Here is a 19,421-nt window from a genome sequence, read left to right as displayed (position 1 = left end):
CGGGGAGGTGCATGACTGGGATGCGGCTTCTCCCGCACCCCCATCCTCACCGGCTGTGCTCCGAGTGCCCCAGGTAGCTCCCCGCACCGCCAAGGCAGACTCGTCCTGGCCTGGGACAGTCTCCTTCAGGCCACCGTCAGCAGCGAGCAGACGATGGGGACCCACCGTTCCTGGGGATCCCAGGCACCGTTGAAGAATGGACAGGTAGCGTGCCCCTTGCTTGCCTGGCCGCTCAGGCAGAGTTCGGTTCAGCAGAGCCGCCAACAGGGCAGGACAAGCAGCTCACACAGACCCTGCCCGTCTCCCAGAGGGTGCTGGGGTGGCTGGGCTAGGTCTTATTCCGCCTCAGGAGTGTGGCCGTGGGGCTGTGGCTGCCCTGGAACTTGAGGCTCTGCAGGTTGATGTGGGCCCCATGTCGGAGCAGCGTCTCCACGGTCTGCGCGTGCCGGCCCTGGGCGGCCAGGTGCAGGGCACTGAGGCCCTGGGCATCCGCCAGGTCGATGAGCTCAGCACTGACCAGTTCCTCCACCACCTCCGAATGCCCGTGGGCAGCAGCCAGGTGCAGGGCTGTCTGGCTCAGGGGCCCCCGGGCCAGCACATCGGCCTGCTCCTCCAGCAGCAGCTTCACGGTGGCCAGGTGTCCGTTGCGGGCCGCCAGGTGCAAGGCGGTGCAGCCCTCTGCGGTCACAGCCTCCTTGCCAGCACCACGGTGCAGGAGCAGCCGTGTGGTGCTGGTGTGGCCCGTCTCGGCCGCCACGTGCAAGGGAGTCTGGGCCCGGAGGCTGCGAACATTGACGTCGGAGCCGAGGTCGAGCAGCATGCGAGCCACGCGGTAGTGGCCCCGCTGGGCAGCCAGGTGCAGGGGCGTCCTGCCGTCCAGGGTCTGGGCGTTCACGCTAGCGCCCGGCTGCTTGGCCAGCAGCTTGACAATGGGCAGGTGGCCCTGCCAGGCGGCGTAGTGCAGCGGCACCCAGGCGTCCTTGCCCTGCAGGCTCACATCCACGCCGCGCCTCAACAGGAGGCGCACGATGTTCTCCTGGCCATGCTGGCAGGCCACGTGCATGGGTGTGCGGCCCTCAAAGTCCACCTCGCTGGCCGAGGCATTCTTCTCCAGCAGCAGACGTGCGCTGCCCGCGTCGCCGTTCTGTGCCGCGAAGTGCAGCGCCGTCCACTGGTCCTCGTCCTTGGCGTTGATGCTGATCTTGCGGGCTAGCAGCAGCTCCACGACGCCACGCACTCTCCTCTCCACGGCCACGTGCAGCGGTGTGGAGCCCTTCCGGTTGGTCAGGTTGGGGTTGGCGTTGTTGAGCAGCAGCCACTTGACGCACTCCTCCTGGCCGGCTTCCACAGCCAAGTGCAGCAGGCTGGCGCTGCCGTCCAGGACCAAGTCCACGTCCTGTGGCTGCAGGATCTTCATCAGCTTGCCGGTGTCCCCAGATACAATGGCATCCACCAGCTTCTTCTTCTGGATGTCTGTGGTGCCCAGTTCTGCAGGGGCAGACAGAAGGGAAGAGGGGAGGTTGAGTCAGAGGCACCCGTGGCTGGTACATTCCTGGGACTGGCACAGCCCACGGTGCTCAGTTCGCTTTATTTGTGCGAGACCTAATCAGGAGACCTCGGTGGGCAGTAATGATGTCCTCGACATGCCTGGTCAGTGACCCGCACAGTCACAGCTGCCATGGCCCCAGGGGAGAACCTGGAGCCAGCCTGGAGCTGGGCCAAGAGGGACGAGTCACAAATAGGGCGCTCGAACGGTCGCTCGCAAGCACCAAGCCAGGCATCCCTGGAGTGTATCACACCCTAGAAGGTTCTGGAACTTGCCTCTCTTTGGGAGATGGTGCTCTGGGTCCAGGTGGCAGCCTTTCTGACTCATTGCCCGGTGCCCGTCCCCAAGGCAAGTCAGGCCCTCCCCATCTCTGCCTGATCCAGCAGCCCACTCTTTAGCCTCCCAGCCCTCCAGGGTTGCTGTACCCCAAGGCTAGGGGAAGTAGCAGCCCCTGCACTGGGGGGGGGAGGGGTACATGGATCAGCACTCAAGAGACAGCACCCACGCAAAAGGCCAGGTCAGCTGAGAGATGGGGGCTGCTTTCTGAACCCTGAGAGAACGAAAAAGGGCGTGTTTCCCCATGTGGGGCTGGCACCTGCTTTTACAGCCCACTGTGTGACCCCACCCCACAGCACTGCATCTGTGCACCTGCCCGGCTCAGTGGCGCAGGATGGCACTCCCACAAAGGTGGCAAGGAATAGAAGTCGCCCACTGCAGCGCGAGGACACCGGGGACTCTCCATCCCCGCCCACCTCCATGCTCACCGCTTGTGCAGGGTTCCCGCTCGAAAGACAGCGAGAGCGAGCCTCGGGAGGAGAAGGCCGAGTCCACGGAAGACACGCCCGAGAGCCTCTTGCCGCTGCTGGAGGACGGGAGCCTGGACTCGGAGGAGCTGCGGCTGAGCTCCTCGGGCTGCTCGGGGGTCTGGGCGAGGCCGGAGTCCAGCTGCGACAGCAACTCAGACAGGCTGCAGTCATTGTCAAAGGCGGGGGCCGAGGCTCGCTTGAGGGGCGCCGACACAGCGGGAGCCGCCTGCGGGGGAAGACGGAGGGGTCGTGGTGAGGATGCCTCACGGGCTGTCCGGTGGCAGGAGAGGGGGACAGGCCCCTACACAGCCTGCAGCACCCACAGGAGCGCACGGCCAAGGCCTCCCGACTAGCACCCGAGGCGGCCAGCTCACACCCACCTGCCTACATGTTCCTGGTCTGCACTACCCAGGGCTCTCCTTGGAGTCTCCCCTCTCTCCTCCCCCCAGACTGCCTAGGGACCCCCACCTCTTGCTGACAAGAACCGCCCCCACACCAGAAAAAGCGCCTTAGGAGGCACATCTTATCGGCTTCACTTTTCTAGCCTCCTGACCTTGCAGGGAGGTGGCCTGCTCTGGCCCTTGGAATGTCTTATCACTCCCTCAGCAACCTGTGTGGCACCAAGCACTTTACAAAGGGACCAGCTCCCCGGCTCCACCCCACCACCTGCCTCCATGCTCCACGGGGGCTGGGGGCCTCAGGGCCCAAAAGGCTGCTGCCTGCAATCACCCGCAGGCTTCTGTAGGTACTGCGAGGACCCCCACCCCAACCCGCAAAGGGGGCATGGCGAGCTGGCCAAGGCATCTGCGGAGCGGGTGTGGCCAAGTCCACCACCCAAGCCACCGAAGCCAGCCTGCCCGCTACCTGGCTGGTGGGCTCCAGGGGACTTGGCACGTCGGGCGCAGGAGACGCGTCCTTCACCTCATCGTCCGGCTTCTCGCACAGGTCCTCGGTCTCCGAAGTGATTTCTTTAGAGGAAAGAGAAAGAGTATGTGGCTCAGTCAAGTGCCACCCACCCATTCTGCTCAGCCTGGGGGGCCCCCCACACCAGAGATTCTCAAAGGTCAACCCTGAGGAGACCCCAGTGAGCTCAGAGCCACCTCCTTTGGGGTACCCCTACCTGCCAGTACAAACACGTGAGCCCCCCAACTCCTTCAAGTCATCCTGCCCATCCCCATGTCCTCTGGGGTCACTTCGCCACCCAAACACACAACTTGCATCCAAGTGAGGGCAAGACCAAAAGGCAAATGCAAAGGACGGACCCAGGCCAACAGCTGTGCCCATCTGTGACCATCCAACACCAGATCTGACCTTGGAGCTGCAAGAGCCGTGTGCCCCAGGACGCTGGGCCCCACCCCGTCCTGGCTCCCGGCACACTCACCCTGGAAGGTGGGCCGGGCCCGTGGGTCCTCGTGCCAACAGCGCTGCATGAGGCGGATGAGGCTGCTGCAGGCGCGGGGCCGGGCTCGGCAGACCGGCGGCAGCTCGGGCCGGTGGCCCTTCACCACCTTCACCATGATGTGCAGGATGTTCTTCTCATCTGCCAAGGAGAGGGCGTGTGTCGGGGGGCTCCTCAGGCGGAACCGGGGAGGGCGGGGTCCCCAGGACCGGAAGGACCAGCAAGAAGCCCACACCTACCCATGCAGTTCTCACCCCCTAAACCCCGGGGTCACCTCCTGCAGGGTGGGGGTTTGGAGTCACATTGCCTGCACTGCAGAGGCAGGTACCACCCCCTAAACCCTGGGATCAAGGTAGAGGTGTGTGAGTCATGTGGCCTGCATCTGCTCAGGCAGGCATGGCCCCCTAAGCCCCAAAGCCACCTCGTGCAGGGTGGGGGGACAGGTGTCCCCTCATGCAGAGGGGAGGGGTCACGTGACCTCTACCTGCCCTGGCAGACATCACTCCCTAAACCCTGTGCAGCCACCAAGGGTTCCCAAGCAGAAGGATTCTTCCTCACTTCCGGTTCCCAGCCCAGAGCTCAGGCACCCCGCTGGCCTCCCCCACTGAGCGAGCCAGGCCAGGACCCCGAGACCCCAGCGGTGTCCCCTGGCTTCACAGGGTGGGGCCGCCCATCCACCTCCCCATATCACCAGCATGATGCTGTTACGGCGCCTACAGCTTCGACCCAGCACGGGAAGGGGAGGCCCGAAGGCCAGCACTGGGCGCCATAAGCCATGGCTAAGCTCCTGGCTCCCAGCAGCCTCCACACAGCTCCAAACACGCCCAGGGAAGGCAGCTCTTTGCGAAGAGTCAGGCGTGTCCTGGCAGGTGTGGGCAGCCAGCCCCGGGTCACCGTCGCTGGCCAGGATTCTCTGCTGTTGCCTGCCTCCACCTTTCCTGTCAAATCTTGTACAAGAACCACCGAAGGTCTCGACAGGCTATTTCCAGTGTAACTTGAGCTCCCAAATCCCACAGGTCCTCCACCTGGACCGCTCTCCCCAGCCTCGCCCAGACGTGGGGTGCTGCAGGACTAGCACCCCGAAGCCTGAACCCCCAGCTGCCCAGCACCTCCTCGACCACCACTCGGGGCCACGTGACAGAGTCCTGACCACGGGCAGCCATCAAGGAGACAAGGGGGAGGCTGCCTTCTCTCCAGCAGGGCTCCGGGGACTCAGAGGGTCCTGGGACCCTCCCAGGAGCTCTCCCCCTCAGCGTGGGCTCCTTGGACCACACTGTAGCCCAGGTCACTGCTGGTCATACCACGAAACAGCTGCCCAAAGCTGGGATCTTTCTCCAATGCAGCTAAGGAGGCCCTTGACTTTCACAATAGTTAGGTCCATAGGATTAAACCTTTCATGGACAGAAACCCGAAGAGGGGCTTTCTGGAAGGGGACAAGCCACTCCAGCTCCAGCAGACTGTGGGGCACAGGGTCAGAAACGGCCGGGGGCCGGGCCTGGCACAATACCCTGGTGGCTAAATCCTCGCCTTGAACACCTGGGATCTCCTATGGGCACTGGTTCATGTCCCGGCTGCTCCATGCTCCGGCTGCTCCACTTCCCCATCCAGCTCCCTGCTTGTGGCCTGGGAAAGCAGTCAAGGACGGCCCAAAGCCTTAGGACCCTGTACCCCTCATGGGAGACCCGGAGGAGGCTCCTGGCTCCTAGCTTCAGATCAGCTCAACTCCAGCCATTGTGGCCCCTTGGGGAGTGAACTAGTGGATGGAAGATCTTTTTCTATGTAGATCTGACTTTCCAATAAAAAACATAATTTAAAAAAACGAAGAAAGAAAGAAAGAAAGAAATGGCTTGGGGATGTCAAGGGGGAACAGGCAACACTGCGGCACAGCCAATGAAACCATCACTTGACTCCAGTTCCTGTCCCAGCTGCTCTACTTCCAAGCCAGCTCCCTACCAGCTCCTGCTCCCGAGCCCGGGAAAGCAGCAGAGGACGGCCAAGTGCCTCAGCCCCTGCACCCGCGTGGGAAATGTGGGTGGAGTTCCTGGCTCTTGGCTTTGGTCTGGTACTTCAGGGAGTGGAACAGGAGACAGGAGCTCCCCCGCCACTCTCTCTAAACACATTTTGAAAGAGAGACAAAAGACCAGCAGCACCGTGTGCATGCAAGGGCGGCTCTGCATGCCTGGAACATTGGGCAAATCTTACCCACATCTGGCCACAAAGAACAACTCTATAACAGTCCTAGCAAGAGACGCCCAGAACAAGCAAGTCCAGAGACAGAGAACAGGAGAGGGGTCACCCCCAGGGGCTGGGAGCAGGGGCAATGGGTCCTGGGTTCCCTTCCAGGGTAGAGAGAACATTCTGGAATGTTCTGGAAGCTGACAGTGGAAATGCCTGGTTAACACCATGAATGCACTTGACCCCAGAGAACTACGCACTGAGTGACTGCAGAAAGAAGTGCATGCTCAGACAAACTCACCACCTCCAAGACTGACCCGAAGAGAACCCAGGTACAAGTCATGCCAGAAGGACACTGTGCCAGCGCAGGAGGACCAGCACCGCCCCCCAGGATGGCCCTCTGGCTCCGGGGCCCAAGCCATTCAGTGCCTGTACCCCCGCCCCCACCTCAGCACACCCAGGAGGCAGGTGGTCACTCACCTGCAAACGGCTTCTTCTGCGTGAGCACACCCCACAGCACGATGGCAAAGCTGCAAGGGAAGCAGGCCCGTGAGGGCGGACCGAGGGGGAGACCCCGGGTGGGACTCATGGGGAGAGCTGTCCCTCGCGGGGGTCCCGCGGCCCAGGGAGATGCCCTGTATGTCTGCATCGGGCCACCGCCGCGACAACGAGGGGGCTCACAGCCACCCCCTCCTCCTCGGGTTCTGGTCTGAACTTTCCAGAGTGAGAAAGTCTCTGGAGACGGACGGGAAGCCCTGCACATGGCACACCACTGCAGGCCCCTTGACCAGGGACGACTCAAGTCTTCCCTCCAAATAAAAATCACTGTGGATACACACCTCTCATCCCCCCCAACACACACAATCAAACCAACACACAAACACGGGTGACCAGCATGGTTACAGCTCCGCCTGTGACACCAGCATGCCACGGGGTCGCCGGTTCAAGTCCTGGCTGCTGCAGTGTCAATCCAACTCCCTGCTAATGGCCTGGGGGAGCAGTGCAGGGTGGCCCACGAGCTTGGGGCCGCGCACTCGGACGTGGGAGACCCAGGTGAAGCTTCTGCTTGGCTCAGCCCTGGCTGCTGTGGCCATTAGGGAATGACCAACAGGGTGAGATCTCTGTGTCTCCCCTCTCTCTGTCATTTTGCCTTTCAAATAAATAAATAAATCTTTAAAAACCAAAAAATGGAGAGCCCAAAAGCTGGGTGGGCCCCCCGGAATACCAGCGCCAGCAGCGACAGCTGCTAAGAACACGAGAGGTCCCTGCCGCAGAGGGACAAAACAGAGGGCAGGCAGCTCGCTGTCCCCAAACCGACAAGCCGAGACCAGTCCCCGGCAGGCTGGCACTGCAAGGCACAGCTTAGCACGACGGCTACTGTCAAACCAGTCAGTCCAGGACCAAGGCGGTGGCGGGGACACAGGCTGGGTCTGGTCACGGTCAGCACACGCAGCACGGAGCCACCGGGAGAGTACCAGCAGCAGCTGGCCTGGCTGGCCCGGCCAGTGAGCGGGACGTCCTCCCTGCTCCTCCGGAAGTCTGGGTGTCACCAGCCTCCCCGGTGCACAGCACTTGCACTGGCAGCAAGCAGGCATCAGCAAGTGCCAGCTGCTCCCTCGCCAAGACACAGGTAGGACGGACTCTGGGAGACCTAGACCCCTGGGAGCCACCTACAAAGCCGGCTCCCATCCCACATGGGCGTCGGTTCAAGTCCAAGCTGTTCTACTTCCCATTCAGCTCAGCAAAGTGTTCAGCTGCTACATCCACATGGGAGACCCAGAGGAAGCTCCCGGCTTCAGCCTGACCCAGTCCTGGCCACTGCGGCCATCTGGGGAGTGAATCAGCAGATGCAAGATCCCTCCATATAACCCTGCCTTCCAAATAAAACACATCTTTTAAAACAGCCAGCACACTGTGCTCGCTTTGGCAACGTACATACTAAAACAGCTGGCACTGTGCACAAGTGGTAGACCTGGTTATGCTGCTGCCTCTCACAATAGCGACAAGCCTTCGCTGTCCAGGACAGCTGCTACAGGCCCCGGGAAGCAGGCACCCGGCCATCTGCAGAACAGCATCAGGGGCCTTTGGGAAAGCTGCTATCCAGCACCCACAGGCGAGGCTCAAGCCCCCCAGCCCGGGGCCTGCAGGGGACCTGGGACACCACGACACTGACCTGCACACAGCCCTGCACAGCAGCACTGACCTGTACACATCATGCTTGGTGTCAAAGAGCCGGCTTTTCTCTCGGATGCGCTCCGGAGGGAGGTAGGCGATGGTGCCGAACAGGCCGTCCATGCTGAGGTCGTGCGAGTGGGACAACCCGTTGCACTTGGCCAGCCCAAAGTCGGAAATCTGCAACAGTGCAGACACAGAGCTCTCGTCAGCCCTGGCTGGGTTCGTGTGGGCCCTGGGGGGCTGACCGCTCGGCCTCACCCCTCTGTAGCCCCCCAGACACCTACTCATCCATGCATGGGAGCTGGGCAGTGGGCACCTGCCAGGCCCTGGCCTGGGCTTCCCCAGAGAGCCCCCCATCCCCTGCGGGCATTCCCAGCACCACACCTTGGGCTTTGCCTTAAGGAAGGAACTCGCTGGGAGACAGAAGGCCCGCAGGCAGGAGTGCCTGCCCTCTGGAGGCGCCAGGGCTGTCGCCAAGGGGTGAGGTAGCAAGCGGCCGCTGCGAGCTGGGGTGACTGGTTCTGCAGGCCGCCAGCTGGGGAGGCAGGCAGGCAGTGACAGGCCCTCCGGAGGGAAACACGCCTTCAGGAGCCCTTTAAAGTCAGCAGCACACACAGGAGCCCAGAACCTCGGCCAAGGGATCCTGCCTTCCACCAGGAGGGTTTGTGGCCTGGGGATGCACCTGCTGGCAGCCCCCTCCCCTCCGCAGGTACCCAGCAGCCCCCCGGCGTTGAACCCTAGAGGTGCTGCCTGTGAGATTAAAGCACCAAAGAGACGCCTGAGCCGTGTGGAACCGGCTCTTTTCCCCCTCCTGTGAGGCGCGTACTGTTTTTCTTCTAAAGCCATGTAATTAATCCCAGGCACCCCTCTCAACACACCTGTGGGGTGGTGGCAACGGGGTCTAACTCTGAAAGGTAAGGCACAGGCCCCGTAGGACCAGGTGCTGGGCTTCAGGGAACCCCTGAATTCACATTCGGGGGAAGGCAGGAGGGGCTCCGTGCAGTTGGGGCTCTCCTGGCACCCGTTGCCAGCTCTCAGAATAACTCCACCACCCTACAGACCAGAAGCCATGCCGCGAGACGGCAGGCATCACAGCACGCAGAACCAGGGGCTGCTGATGGGCCCGAATGCCAGTGCTGGGCTCAGGTTAAATTCAGAAATGAAGGCAATCGCCATCAGACACAGCCAGCCAGCTCAAAATGGACTCAGAGCAAAGAGAACGAGGGAGCCTGCACCACGACACAGCTGGTGACATCACCACCTGAGGTGCTGGCATCACAAGTGGGTGCAGGTTCAAGTCCCGGCTGCTCCGCTTTCCAATCCAGCTTCCTGCTAATGCGCTGGGAAGGCAGCAGAGGATCAGCCAGGTACGTGGGCCCCGCACCCACAGTGGGAGACTCGAGGAAGCTCTTGGCTTCAGCCTAGCCCAGTCCTGGCTATTGTGGCCATCCGGGGAATGAACTAGCGGATCTCCCCCTCTCTCTCTGCAGCTTTGCCTTTCAAACAGATCAACAAATCGAAAAGAGAGGAGAGAAAAATACAAGCTAAATCCTTACAAACAGGAAGTTCCAAGCTCTAGGGTTCCCTTCCCCCAACAAGGGGTGTCTGCCCTTCCCCTCTGCCACTGCACCAGACCCAAGTTCCCCAACAGCGGGGGCGGGGGGGGGGAAATCACAGTTGTTCCACGTGCAGAGCCCCACTGCTTTGGGGGCATCGCCGAATGGGACGCCCCCAGCCCCTGACTGAGGTCAGCTCCGGCAGACTGGACACACCTGAGGTTTGGGGCCAGATTGTTTCAACAGGAAATCGAGGCCACTAAATCGGTGTCCTTAATGGCAAGACCTACTGCGTGTCAAGCCAGGTGACAGCAGGTGCACTTCCTACACCTGTCAAGTGGCCACTGCGGCTGTCAGGTCCAGCCTCACTGGGCATCTAAAGGCAGCTCCCCAGTGAGGACGGACACACATACAGAGCTGGCTGGGACTGTACGGTGTGTGTAGCAAGTCGGCATCACGAGCTAACTTTGGTGCCAAGGATGTTGGAGCCCATGCACACACAGGGCCTCAGAAAGGTTGTGGACGGGACCGGTACAATGGTTCAATGGTTCAATCCTCACCTTATAAGCATTGGGATCCCATATAGGCACCAGTTCGTGTCCCGGTGGCCCCACTTCCCATCCAGCTCCCTGCTTGTGGCCTGGGAAAGCAGTCGAGGACGGCCCAAAGCCTTGGGACCCTGCACACCAGTGGAAGACTTAGAAGAAACTCCTGGCTTTGGATCAGCTCAGCTCCAGCCATTGTGGCCATTTAGAGAGTGAACTAGCAGCTCTCTCCTTCTCTCTGTAAATCTAATCTGCCTTTCCAATAAGACATTTTTTTTTAAAAAGGAACCTATATATTAAAAAAATAAAGCTTGCTGGCAGCACATGTTGGGTAAGAACCAAACAGGATTTAGCAACAACAAAGGCACCTGTCAAATCCATCTCCCACAAACTTGCAGCAGCCCCCTGGCGTTGCAAGAGTCCAGTGGACACTCCTCCCCACGTCACTGACCACTGAGGTCTGCTCACCAGGGCCTCCAGCCTTCCGCCGGCCCGCCACCCCACGCCGGGAGCTGCTTCTCCCAGGAAACGAGCCTGCCTCCCGGCTCACAGGCAGTGACTAACCCCTGATGAAGAGCGGTGTCAGACAGAAGTAACCCTTGGGGGGGTTGGAAGAGGTGGCTCACTGCAGTCTGGCTGGGGCTGCGTCACTTCCTGTCCCGCCCCCTTCCCCCAATCCCAGCTTCCCCACAGCACCATCCTGCGGGGAGACCACCACCTCCCTCCTGGGGAGCCTGCTGGTCCCACACAGGTGGCAAGCAGCTCCCAAGGTGACTTCAGAAAAGCTCACAGGGGAACACAATTAAAAGCCTGCGTTCGCATAAAAACCGTTTTTTTTTTTTGGCTAACATAGGATGAACCAAGCATTTCAAAAAGTTGTTCTGCCTGGAAATAAGCTCTGACTTTTTTTTTTTTAAATGAAATATTTTTATTTTTTTATTTTTATTACAAAGTCAGATATACTGAGAGGAGGAGAGATAGAGAGGAAGTGGAGCTGCCGGGATTAGAACCAGCAGCCATATGGGATCAAGGCGAGGACCTTAGCCACTAGGCCACACTGCTGAGCCCTCTGACTTTTTTTTAAACTCAATTTCCCACGCACTTCCCAAGACCCCCTCCCACTGCGCACTGGGGCAGGGCGGGGCCACATGCGGAGCCCAGACGCTGGCCACGGAGGGGCGGGAACCCCACCAAGTCTGCTTACTGTCCCCAATGCAGCCCCCCACCACCCATCATGCCGCCTCTGTCCCTGCTACTGCAGGACCCCACACCCTCCTGCCCGGGGAAAAGCTATACCTCCTGTCTGGGGGAACCGTGTCTCCCCTGGGCTCTCTCCGCCTGGCCAGAGCTGCTGCGTTGCAGGATCTCCCAGCCACAGCGCACCTGCTCCTGCTGCCAGCGCCATGAGAGCGGGGCCCAGAGCAGGCCCCAAGGACGGGTCCTTCGAGGGACATGGAAGCACCTGGACCCAGGGACCCCAGCGACCAAGCCTGTGTGGGTGGGCTCCTTTCCTGTGCCCTGCAGCTGCGGGCAGGAGCCAGGCTGTGACTCCCGGCTACAAGCCAACTGGTCTCCAGTGTGGGAGAGGCAGGGACACCACAGCCATGTCCACTGTGCACAGGCCTGCCACCACAGGCCCCCCCGGCACACGTGGGCAGCACCACCATGGCAGGTGCCACCCTCAACAGGGGCGGCTGAGCTGAATCCAAGCCTCGAGACCAGAGTGCCCACGCCCCCAGCTGACCACTTCCAAGGCGAGCACAGCTTTCCAGTGTCCCTGTGTTTCCAAACTTAGAAAGCACCAGGTTCCCAGGCCCCGTACTCAATGCACCCTGCTTCCTCCACGGGCCTGCACAGGAACTGGCAGGTGGGTGGTCTGGATCCCTCTTCAGGAGCCCCCTGTGTGCCAATCCATGCCAGGGAGCTCCACTCCTCACCACAGTCCATGGCCCAACCTTCAATCTGCTCCCCCCCAAGAGCAGAACCCACCAATCTGCGAGCCCCTTCCCAGGCAGCACCGCAAGAGGCCCCCCTGTGAAATGCCTCCCTCAGGCTGCTGCACCGCACCCCGACCCCGGCCCACCTTGACGTGGTAGTGCGCGTCCAGCAGGATGTTGGCCGGCTTGAGGTCCAGGTGCAAGAGGGGCGGGGCCATGCAGTGCAGGAAGTTCATGCCCACGGCCGTCTCGTGAACGATGCGGAAGCGCAGCTCCCAGGGCAGCGGCTCGGAGGCCAGCAGCTTCTCCAGCGAGCCGGTCTCCATGTACTCCATGACCAGGCCCACGGGCTCCCGGCAAATGCCGTACACGGGCAGGATGTACCGGAACTTGGCCATCTCCATCTTCTTGGCCTCTTCGAGAAGCTCCTGGCGCTCCCTGGGAAAGGTCAGAGGGCATGAGGAATGTGCCATGCTGGGAGATGACCAGTTCCTGAGGCATACGCCCCCCCCAGCTCCCCACAGGCAGCCCTGAGCCGGCATTCGGGGTCTCCGAGTCTGGGTCACCCTCTCTCGGTGCCAGGCTTCATGGGGCAGCTGTAACTGATTCTCTATCCCTGAAGCCCCTCACCATCTGCCGTACATAGCTGGACCCCCAACATGTCAGAAGCGTGGGGACTGCCTCACATCCCACATACGCACGCAGCTCTCGAGTCACCCCCCCAAAACTTGCCCCGCACCAGCCCTGGTGCCAGCTCCCTTCCTCCCACTCTGGCTGTTAAGAACCAGCTGGGAGCCCGGCACAATAGCTCAGTGACTAAATCTTTGCCTTGCCAAGCACGGGGATCCCATACAGGCACCAGTTCGTGTCTCGGCTGCTCCACTTCCCATCCAGCTCCCTGCCTGTGGCCCGGGAAAGCAATCAAGGACGACCCAAAGCCTTGGGACCATGCACCCGTGTGGGAGACCCGGAGGAAGCTCCTGGTTCAGTGGTAACCATTTGGGGAATGAACCTGCAGTGGGAAAATATGGGTGTCTCTCTTTCTTTCCACCTTTCCAACAAAGTAAGTAAATCTTAAAAAAAAAAAAGAAGAAGAAGAAGAAGAAGAAGAAGAAAGAATAGCCCAGGGCTCAGTACAATGGCTCAGTGGCTAAACCCAATAAAAATAAAATACATCCTTAAAAAAAGAGATCTCTCGTTTCTAATTGCATCCCTCAGGAAAACGTGCCTCGTTCCAGCAGGGACTGAACCTGCCCTGAGCCTCTGGGGCCACCGTCCTGAGGGAGCTAGCCCTTGGACACTCCACTGACCCCTTCTCCCAGGTCAGCCTTGGCTGCTCAACTCAGGGCAGGGCAGGCTCCAGGTAGTGTGTGCTGCAGCGAGGTCAAAGGTCACCCTCTAGCACAGATGGAGGGGGAGGGTTGTGTGGACGTTCAGGACAAGAAGTCAACAGGGCATGTCCTGGCCACGTGGGATCCAGGCCAGCAGCTGTCCAGTGCGGAGCCACGGAAGGCAGTGGGAACGCCGGCTGGAATGAATGCAGGTTCCCGGGCCGCCTCCTCGGGCGGGGCATCTGCTTTCTAAGGATGGTAAACTCTGCAAAGAAACATCCGGAACCACGCCTGGAGAGCAGGTGACTGCAGCCCAGCATTGCACACAGGCCAGGGAGGGCACAGCCCCCAGGGCCTCCCAGGCCAAGAGCAGAGCCCACGTGGGATGCCATCCTGCTCCAGGAGCTGCCTCAAGTTACAGAAACACCAGATCAGTCCCCCTCTGTTTCACACACACACTCTCTCAGCTCTCCCAGGGAGCTCGGGCAGGGCCAGCTCCCAGCCAGGCAGCCCTGGGCTGTGGGGATGCAGACCCGGAGCGGGGCAGGGGAGGGACTAGGTGTGGGCCAGTGGCTGACAACCAGGACAAAGCACCCAGGGAAGGGTGGGTGGCGCCTGAGCTCAGGCCAGGGCTGGTCCCCACCGGAGGACACTGCAGACACGGCATGCCCGTGCCAAGCCCAACACCTGAAACAATGTTTCAAACAGCTACTCATAAAGGGCCAGTAGCTGCCCAGCACCTTCAAGGGACAGAGCTAAGGACCCAGGAGAGATCCTTCCCTGCCCTCCGGGTGAGGGACAGTGAGGCCGAAAAGCTAAGTGTTCTCCAACCCCGCCTAAAACAGCCAGGACCCTAGTCAGACCAGAAGTGCAGCCCAGGGGGAGCTTGCGGGGAGGCAGGGGACAGGCTGGCACAGGGGGCACTGCGAGGGCCCCGGGCGGAGAGGGAGGGAGCAGGGCGAGCTGGTGGTGCAGGACCACCACCGGAGAGGGTGCGGCCGCACATCTGTGTTGGGACCAGGCGCAGGAAGAAGTAAAGTAACTGCTAGGAGCGGATCCTTAAATCACCATCAAACAGAACCATGGTTATGGTAGCACAGTTTGCTGCCTCACCATGGGGAGTGAAGCAAAGACCTCTTCCCCCCTGGATGACAGGTGCCCACTGCCCAGCAGCCACAGGAGAACCAGGCAGGCCTGGGCAGGGGGACGAAGACCCACACACGCCCCTCCCTCCCGGGGCAGGGGAAAGCTGCCACCTGCAATGGGGCCACTGGCCAAACCAGCCTCCTTGCATCTGCCCACAGGGCACAATCCATAAAACCCAGTGACTTCTGACAACAGCCTCATTAGAGACTGCTAGGCGGCCCCAGGCCGGAAGCTCACCACATCCCCTCCCCTCAGCCCCACCGGGCCCCTGGGTGCAATGGGGTTCCTCTCTCCTGGCCAGCTTGGACACAGACCCCGTGAACTTCATTTTCAAAATATGGCTGCCACCACGGCCATTCTAAAAGCCAACAGGCCCAGACACAGGTCACACAGAGATGCCAGGCAGCCGCTGCCAGACAGCAGGGACAGGAGGGGGAACCAGTACCAGACTGGAGACCCTGGAGTGAGGGGGCTGTGCCCCTCAGCGCCAGCTTCTACTGTGCTCAAAGCGGTCTGTACCCAAAAAAAACAGGAAGGGGAGGGTGGCCTTGTGGTACACCAGGTAGAGTCGCCTGTGGCACAAGCAGTGAGTCCCAGCTGCTCCTCTCTGGACCCAGCTCCCTGCTAACGCACCTGGGAAAGCAACAGAGGACGGCCCAAGGGCTTGGGCCCCTACGCCCACACGGGGGATGAGTCCACCTCCAGCCACTGTGGCCATCTGAGAGTGAACCAGTGGATGGAAGATCTCTCTGACTCTGCCTTTCAAATAAATTTAATTTTAAAAAACAAAAAAGGGGGCCCGGCGGCATGGCCTAGCGGCTAAAGTCCTCGCCTTGAACACACTGGGATCCCATATGGGCGCCAGTTCTAATCCCGGCTGCTGCACTTCCCATCCAGCTCCCTGCCTGTGGCCTGGGAAAGCAGTCAAGGACGGCCCAAAGCCTTGGGACCCTATACCCGCATGGGAGACCTGGAGTAGGTTCCTGCTTCCTGGCTTTAGATCAGTGCAGCACCGGCCGTTGCGGCTCATTTGGGGAGTGAATCATCGGACAGAAGATCTTCCTCTCTGTCTCTCCTCCTCTCGGTATATCTGACTTTGTAATAAAAATAAATAAATGTTTAAAAAAGGGGGTGGGAAGAAGGGTTGGCACTATTAGGTCAGAATCTGAACCACCCAGCTTTTTGCTCTAGGTTTCAAAGCTCCCAGAACACACGCCCCAGGGCTGGGGGGGGGGGGCGAGGGGGGGCAGCCAGCCCTCCTAGGGGTCAAGGAGGACAGCTACACCTCAATAAGCCTGTGAAAGGATTTTCTCCAGGTGCGCAAGGACTTCCCTTTAAGCAGTGCTGGCATCCCCAGGGCGCAGACTAGGCGGGTACCCAAGGCTGCATCAGGCTGTGAGCTGGGGTGCAGGTGCCAGATGGCAGAGCCAAGCCTTGGCCACACTTGCACCGACCCCAACTGCCATGCGCCTCTCCCAGCTCATAGAGAAGCAAGTCACTGGGGGCCACAGGAGCAGGCCAACCGATCCTAAATAAAACCCACACATGTTTGGGTGGATTGGCACTCCTTGGGAGAGGCGCTGCGGGTTCTGCCCCAGCTCCCCCTGTGTTCCACCTGGTTCCAGATGGGGACTCCCCAGCTGGGGAGTCACTCCACAGCCCCCCACTGGTAACTGCCTTCTCTTTTCACAGCCACCTGCCCCAGGGCGTGATGTGCTGAAATGCTGGCAGTATCCCAGGCACTACCGCCCAGGGCAGCTGTTGGAGGTCGGGGAGCAAGGGAAGGTGGAGGATGGGGAGGGGTCTTGGTCCCAGAGAGGGCTGGGAAGAAAGGACTCCAGGAGGCAAGCGGGCAATCATCTTCTGCGAAAGGTGGTTGGAAATTCGGCTTCCCTGCCAGCCAGGGCTCCCACCCCCCATCCTTCCCAGGCAGCCTCCCAGGGGTTCCCACACTGCTATTTTTAAAACTGACAAGAAAAGGCGCATGTCTGATCACCAGCCGTGCAGCTGCAGCCCCGGGGGCTGCTCGGGCTCGCCCCGACTGGCAGGAGCGCTGCTGGCTGGCGCCTGGACTAGGACCTCGTTAATCTGGGCTTCTTCCGAGCAGAGGGCTGGGCTGGCAGCAGGAGGAACGGAGCCTGAGGGCGGGGGCACTTGGTTCTCAAACTGGTTAATAGCAGCACCCAAGGCTGGGTGACATCCCTCACCCCCTCCAATGCAAAGGAGGCCAGATCTCTTCCCAAAGCCCCATAGGAGACGGGACCCTTGCACATCTGTGCCCTGGCACGCAGGCACAGACTTCCTGGGCCCCAGGTGTGTCCCAAGGCTACCAGAGCCCCGAGCTCCCCTGCAGACCACAGGTTCCTGGGGCCAGCAGCAGATGCTGGGGGTCAAGGGCGAGGCCAAGGGGCCGAGCCCAGCTCCAGGAGCAAGCAGCCATGCCCAGCCCAAATCAGGCCTCCCTGACACCTCATCCCTTGATGACGGGTCCCTCTGCAGCAGGTGGTCCCTTTGGTCGCCCTGGGAAGGACCTAGACCCCCGATGGAGGGATGCTGCCCCTCAAACAGGCGAAGCCAAATGTAGCCAGAAAAATCCTACTTCTCCCTGTAAACGACACCTTGCAAACACAGGGACACTCCTCTGTGCCCAACCAGGGCATGGCGCACGGTGAGGGAGATGGGAATTCCTAACCAGAGCATCAGACCCACCAACAATCATCAGCAAGGCAACCCCACCACGGCATGAGGCTACCCCGGTGCTCCATGGGACCCTGGGCCGCTGCGGCCAGCACCCAGCTCCAGTCCACTCCACTGCCTGGCCAGGCGGGGGCCAACGACTTCCCGTGACCTGCTGTAGGAAGCTGAGCTCAGCCTAGCCACCACCTGACAGGCCACCACCTGCCGGCTTCCCAGAGCAGGCAAGGTGTTCCGGAAAGAACCCAACACGGCCCTCCCCGGCTCTGCAACCGCCACCCCAGCCCGAGTCAGCACAGAGCTCTGGGAGGTGAACCCTCCTCCAACGCGGCCACCGAGAACTGAGGAGCTGGGCCCCATCCTAAGGATGCAGGCGATGAGTCAGCGGGGGCGGAGGGGTGTGCTGTTTACTGCCCTCTCCCAACGCAAGCAACCCCGTGAACACTTTTGCTGATGAGTAAAACCCAACTCCAGCTATCACGCTAGACAAACATGGCCGAGAGGCTAACCCGCCCCCACCGGCACCTCGAGGAGGGGGCTCAGCCGGCCAGAAGACAGCCGCTGGCCCGCATTCAAAGTGGCTTCTATTTCATCAAAACAACCACAGCGCCCCTCCCAGAAGTTCCCAGGAGCAGCGGCGCGGCCAGGTGAGGGAGAGAACTGGCTCCTAGCCTCGGAAACCGGGTTCCTGGCAAAGGTAGCCCGGGCCGTCCGAGCGGCCGCCTGCACATAAACTGCTAAAACCCGGCCGGTAACGGTGAAATACGCCCCAAAACAAAGTTGCCGCGCCAAGACACACAGAGCACCACTGACCCCCGTCGGCAGCTCCAACAGCCCGCGCCTCCCCAACTGGGAGCTCGCCCCAGGAGCTTGTTGTTTCTTTTGTTTTGTTTTTGCTAGGGGCGCCCGGGGTGCCGAAGGCTCCCCTTCCCCAGTCCAGCCCTACAGACGGGCCAACCCCAAGTTCGGCCTCCGAATGAAATCACCTCCAACAGGGAGTGCGGCCAGGCGGCGCTGGGCGGAGCGAGACCCCGGGGCCCGCGGGTGCCAGCGCGCAAGCGCCCAGGCAGCCTCGCCCGAGCCCAGCCGGTGCTTCCGACCGAAATAATTACCGTCTTACACCAATTTGTGCTCCGCCGTAAATTACTAAGGCTGTCGGACGCAGGCTCTGCCCTCACAAAGCCCCGGTACCCGCACGGCAATTTTCCTAAGCCCGGCGCAGACCGCAGCGCTCCGAGGGACGCTCGTCCGCGGCCCCGGCGAGCTCGGGAGCCGGGTACCGGGTGGGGCGCACGGCGCCAAGGCTCCCTCCACGGAGGGTCGCCCCGGGAGCCACGGCCCAGAGCCCCGACGCGCGCAGTTAGACCCCGGAGCTCGCCAAAAGCACCGCCAGGGGCTCACAGCCTCGCTCCGGCGTTGGGTGTCCCCTAGTAGGCGGCTCCGTAGGCGACCACAAGGACGGACACATACACACACAGGCCCCCCAAACCCAGGCACCCCCGGCCCGCCCCGGCGCCCCCGTCCGACCGCCCGGGCAGCTGACCTGTCGTCGACGTGCAGACTGGGCGAGCACTTGATGGCGAGCCACGTCTTCCAGTGGACGTGGCGCACCTTGTACACCTGCCCGAAGCCGCCAGAGCCCACCTTCTCCCAGCCCGCGAACTCGCCCGCGTCGAAGGTGCGCAGCAGCCCTAGGGCCCACGGGCTGCCACCGTCGGCCTCCATAGCGCGCCTCGCCGCCGCCGGGGCCGCCGCGGCCGCCCAGGTGCCCAGGTGCGCGCCCGCCCCGCGCCGCGTCACATCCGCTGTGCGCCCCGCCTGGCCCCGCAGTCCCCGCCCCGGCGCCCTGCCCCTGTCCCCTCCCCAGCACCACCACCAGGTCGCCGAGTCCCTGCTAGGCAACGCCACGCGCCGGGCCTGGGCTTCTCTGCTGTTATTGTTGTTCTTAGGGAACTCTTGTGCAAAGTCGCTTGTAGGAAATCATGCATAATTTTTCTCCACTTTGCCAAACGGCGTGAGGTGGGTCTGGCTCTCACCTGTGCAGGTGCGCGTGTCTCCGCGGCGCCCCTCCCTCCCCGCGCCCGCCCCGAGCCCCGGCAAGGCCCATTTCT

At 61.4% G+C, this 19,421-nt stretch overlaps 1 protein-coding gene across 3 annotated transcripts; it reads right to left on the bottom strand.

Annotated features, from left to right (window-relative positions):
- Window positions 1–255: 255 nt before the first annotated feature.
- On the bottom strand, window positions 256–19,101 carry RIPK4 (receptor interacting serine/threonine kinase 4). Of its 3 annotated transcripts, none has more exons than XM_004594170.2 (8): window positions 18,854–19,101; window positions 12,286–12,577; window positions 8,130–8,278; window positions 6,407–6,456; window positions 3,734–3,892; window positions 3,217–3,320; window positions 2,311–2,578; window positions 256–1,488 (listed from the first exon to the last, which is right to left on the bottom strand). In XM_004594170.2, the coding sequence occupies exons 1-8, from the start codon at window positions 19,033–19,035 to the stop codon at window positions 329–331; spliced, it is 2,364 nt and encodes a 787-aa protein (XP_004594227.2). In that variant the 5' UTR covers window positions 19,036–19,101; the 3' UTR covers window positions 256–328. The 3 variants fall into 3 exon arrangements, with proteins under 3 accessions (XP_004594227.2, XP_058517583.1, XP_058517582.1); XM_058661600.1 differs by lacking the exon at window positions 18,854–19,101 and adding an exon at window positions 18,423–18,767; XM_058661599.1 differs by lacking the exon at window positions 18,854–19,101 and adding an exon at window positions 17,836–18,022.
- Window positions 19,102–19,421: the final 320 nt, after the last annotated feature.

Source organism: Ochotona princeps, chromosome 3, assembly GCF_030435755.1.
Source record: "Ochotona princeps isolate mOchPri1 chromosome 3, mOchPri1.hap1, whole genome shotgun sequence".
NCBI lineage: Eukaryota > Metazoa > Chordata > Mammalia > Lagomorpha > Ochotonidae > Ochotona > Ochotona princeps.
Note: the sequence above shows the minus strand (reverse complement) of the source record. Positions and strands in the feature narration are given on the sequence as shown.

Coding starts and splice junctions, on each gene's coding strand:
- RIPK4 (XM_004594170.2), bottom strand. CDS start 19,035: ATGGAGGCCGACGGTGGCAGCCCGTGGGCCCTAGGGCTGCTGCGCACC. Junction 12,578..18,853: donor AGTCTGCACGTCGACGACAG/GTCAGCTGCCCG, acceptor GACCTTTCCCAG/GGAGCGCCAGGAGCTTCTCG. Junction 2,579..3,216: donor CCCTGGAGCCCACCAGCCAG/GTAGCGGGCAGG, acceptor CTTCCCCCGCAG/GCGGCTCCCGCTGTGTCGGC.